The sequence below is a fragment of the Cynoglossus semilaevis genome, chromosome 4 (genome assembly GCF_000523025.1).
Source record: "Cynoglossus semilaevis isolate Cse_v1.0 chromosome 4, Cse_v1.0, whole genome shotgun sequence".
In the NCBI taxonomy this organism is placed as follows: Eukaryota; Metazoa; Chordata; class Actinopteri; order Pleuronectiformes; family Cynoglossidae; genus Cynoglossus; species Cynoglossus semilaevis.
In genome coordinates, this window is record NC_024310.1 from 12,084,806 (window position 1) to 12,087,445 (window position 2,640).

Consider the following 2,640-nt stretch of genomic DNA (forward strand, 5'->3'; position numbering starts at 1 on the left):
TAAAACAGTATTCTTGGATTCACCTGGTTTTCCAGGAACTCCAGTCCCATCGGGGCCTGCAAAAGCAGAACCATCTGGAAGACCCCCCACACCTGTGGACAGAGTTGGTCCAGGGACAGCGAGCCCTACTCCAGTGATGCTTCCTGAAAAAGGCAGAATGTCAGCATCATGTGACAGATACACAACTGTGAAATTTAGCTTTTGAATTCTGTTCAAAATTTACACATTATAACAAATAACTGCACTGGGGCAGTCTGTGGTTCGAAGATCAGGCTACCAGGGGTTACCAAGGTTTAAATCCCACCTTGGCTGACTGTTGTGTTTACAAGGTTGTCCAACCATGCTCACCGAGCATAAGGCAGTTAGTCAATCTACGGCTGACAAGGTGACTGTAACAGTCACTGAACTCTAACGCCACCTGATAGCCACAAAGCAACAATGAGAATGCACCAGCTCTATAAAGTTGATTAAGACAATTATATATTTTTTTCTGTATAAATAATCCTGTCATTTTGATTAGTCTTACTGTACATTATTTAATGCAACAATGCATCATGAATTGGTTGAAGTCACTGGTCATACCTTGAGACTACACATTCTAGTACAGTAGGTGGCGGTATGCAACTAAAATGCTTTTTTTCTACTCTGCTGTTTAAATAAAACAACAGTGTATGAGGTACACAAAACCATTTCAGTTGGTCATGGTAGTTGGTATAGTTTTTACAAATAGAAATCATTGTATTTTGTCATATTTTGTTTGGAACTCATTGGTTTAAAAAATGGTGATAAGATCATATCATGAAAAAAAAATCGTGAATCACCATATCGTGAGTTGAGTGTATTGTTACATCCCTATTATATAATACTAAAGTATATATAATATTATATATACTGTAATAATATATAATATAAAAATATATATATATATATAAAGGTATGAAACATGTACATACAGCTTTTGTTTGTTCTGATAATAATTATAATTTTGATGTTTATAATAGAGTTTTGTGTGTTTATTGTTTTACTTGCCATGTTTAGCAGCTTTAGCAGAGTATTGACCTCCTGCTCCTCCAACTCCCAACCCCGTCCCTCCTAATCCTCCACCTCCCAACCCTGTTCCTCCAGCTGCTCCGGGTCCAAGTCCTGCTCCTATTGGTGCTCCTGCTCCTGTAGCTACTCCTGGTAAAGGAAAATGAAGGTTGTAGGAAATAATATTCTGTTCCTGTGATTTAACATAGTTCTGCTGAGGTACAATGAGCAACAAAAAAGTTACTTCAGGAAAGTACCCACCATACTTAGGGGGTTTGACTCCAGCACCGGCTCCATAACCTGTCAGGAAGCAGCTCGGTGTTGATCACTGAATGTAGACCAGAAGATACTGGAGCGAACATAAACCTGAAGATCAGTTCAACAACTCACCACCGTAGCCACCAAACCCAGGTACGAACTGTCCTGCTCCCCCGGGAACAACTCCTCCTTGACCTCCTTGACCTCCTTGGACCCCTGTGATGTGATAAAAACAAACTTCAGTGCCAGTCTCATCATGTGGAACAACCCCACAATCTGACTGTGACTCACCGTATTTAGGAGGTTTTGCTCCAGTGGCCAGAGCTACAACACAACAGGTCCAGGTTAAACAGAAAAGAGATCAATTCAGTTGATATGAAAAATCCTTTTTTCATTACAGGTTAAAGGGGACTTACAGCCGTATCCTGGTAAAACTGGGCCTCCGGGAACTCTACCGCCACCACCTGGACCTTGAGTGTAAAATAAAGGAATCTTGATTAGTAGTTATTATTGGTTTCATTTTAATTATTTATTTTGTGCAGGCTTGTGGATAGCATTACCATATTTATAAGCTTTAGCAGCAGGAGAGTATCCTCCACCTCCCTGTCCTCCTGTGCCTCCTAGTCCTGTTCCTCCCTGTCCTCCTAGTCCTGTGCCTCCTAGTCCTCCTGTGCCTCCTAGTCCTGTTCCTCCCTGTCCTCCTAGTCCAGTTCCTCCTAGTCCTCCTGTGCCTCCACGACCTGTTCCCAGTAGTCCTGTAGAAACAAAGGTATTTCTATTTAAAAATCGTTGTTTTGTATTGCCGTAGAATACTTTCCAGTTTGATATATTGACTCTAGAAAATATTTGTTTGGAAAAACAAACTATTTCTCCAAACAAGACATGGTCATAAAATAAGCAAACCATCCACTAGGCACTAGATTCATTTAACTATGTTGAGTGATGATGAAACAGATATTGATTACTATAAATGCACAGAAATGTCCCCAGTGGTAATGACTTTTATAAACACAGACGTACCATATTTAGCAGCTTTTGCAGCAGGAGAGTATTCTCTATTCCATAATGGTCCCAGTGCTCCTAATGGTCCTCCTGCTCCTAATTGTCCTGTTCCAACTGGCCCACCCGTTCCCAGTTGTCCACCAACACCTGAGAGGAGATAAAAAATGTTTCACTTTTTGCAACAGATTTTAATATGTAATTGATATCATTTGAGTTTAGACCCTGTACCATATTTAGCAGCTTTAGCAGCAGCTTTAGCAGCAGGAGAATATCCTCCCGTTCCAAATTGTCCTCCTGTTCCCAGTTGTCCCCCTGTTCCAAATTGTCCTCCTGTTCCCAGTTGTCCTCCTG

At 41.0% G+C, this 2,640-nt stretch overlaps 1 protein-coding gene across 1 annotated transcript in view; it reads right to left on the reverse strand.

Annotated features, from left to right (window-relative positions):
- The window catches only part of elna (elastin a), a 47,496-nt gene that overhangs the window by 8,503 nt on the left and 36,353 nt on the right, over positions 1 to 2,640 (reverse strand). The window contains exons 21-29 of the mRNA XM_017031877.2: positions 2,518 to 2,634; positions 2,308 to 2,436; positions 1,848 to 2,042; positions 1,704 to 1,757; positions 1,579 to 1,611; positions 1,420 to 1,503; positions 1,291 to 1,329; positions 1,030 to 1,179; positions 24 to 143 (exon numbers count right to left, since the gene is read on the reverse strand). Coding sequence (XP_016887366.1) covers positions 24 to 143; positions 1,030 to 1,179; positions 1,291 to 1,329; positions 1,420 to 1,503; positions 1,579 to 1,611; positions 1,704 to 1,757; positions 1,848 to 2,042; positions 2,308 to 2,436; positions 2,518 to 2,634 — 921 coding nt within the window. The remainder of the gene's footprint in view (positions 1 to 23; positions 144 to 1,029; positions 1,180 to 1,290; positions 1,330 to 1,419; positions 1,504 to 1,578; positions 1,612 to 1,703; positions 1,758 to 1,847; positions 2,043 to 2,307; positions 2,437 to 2,517; positions 2,635 to 2,640) is intronic.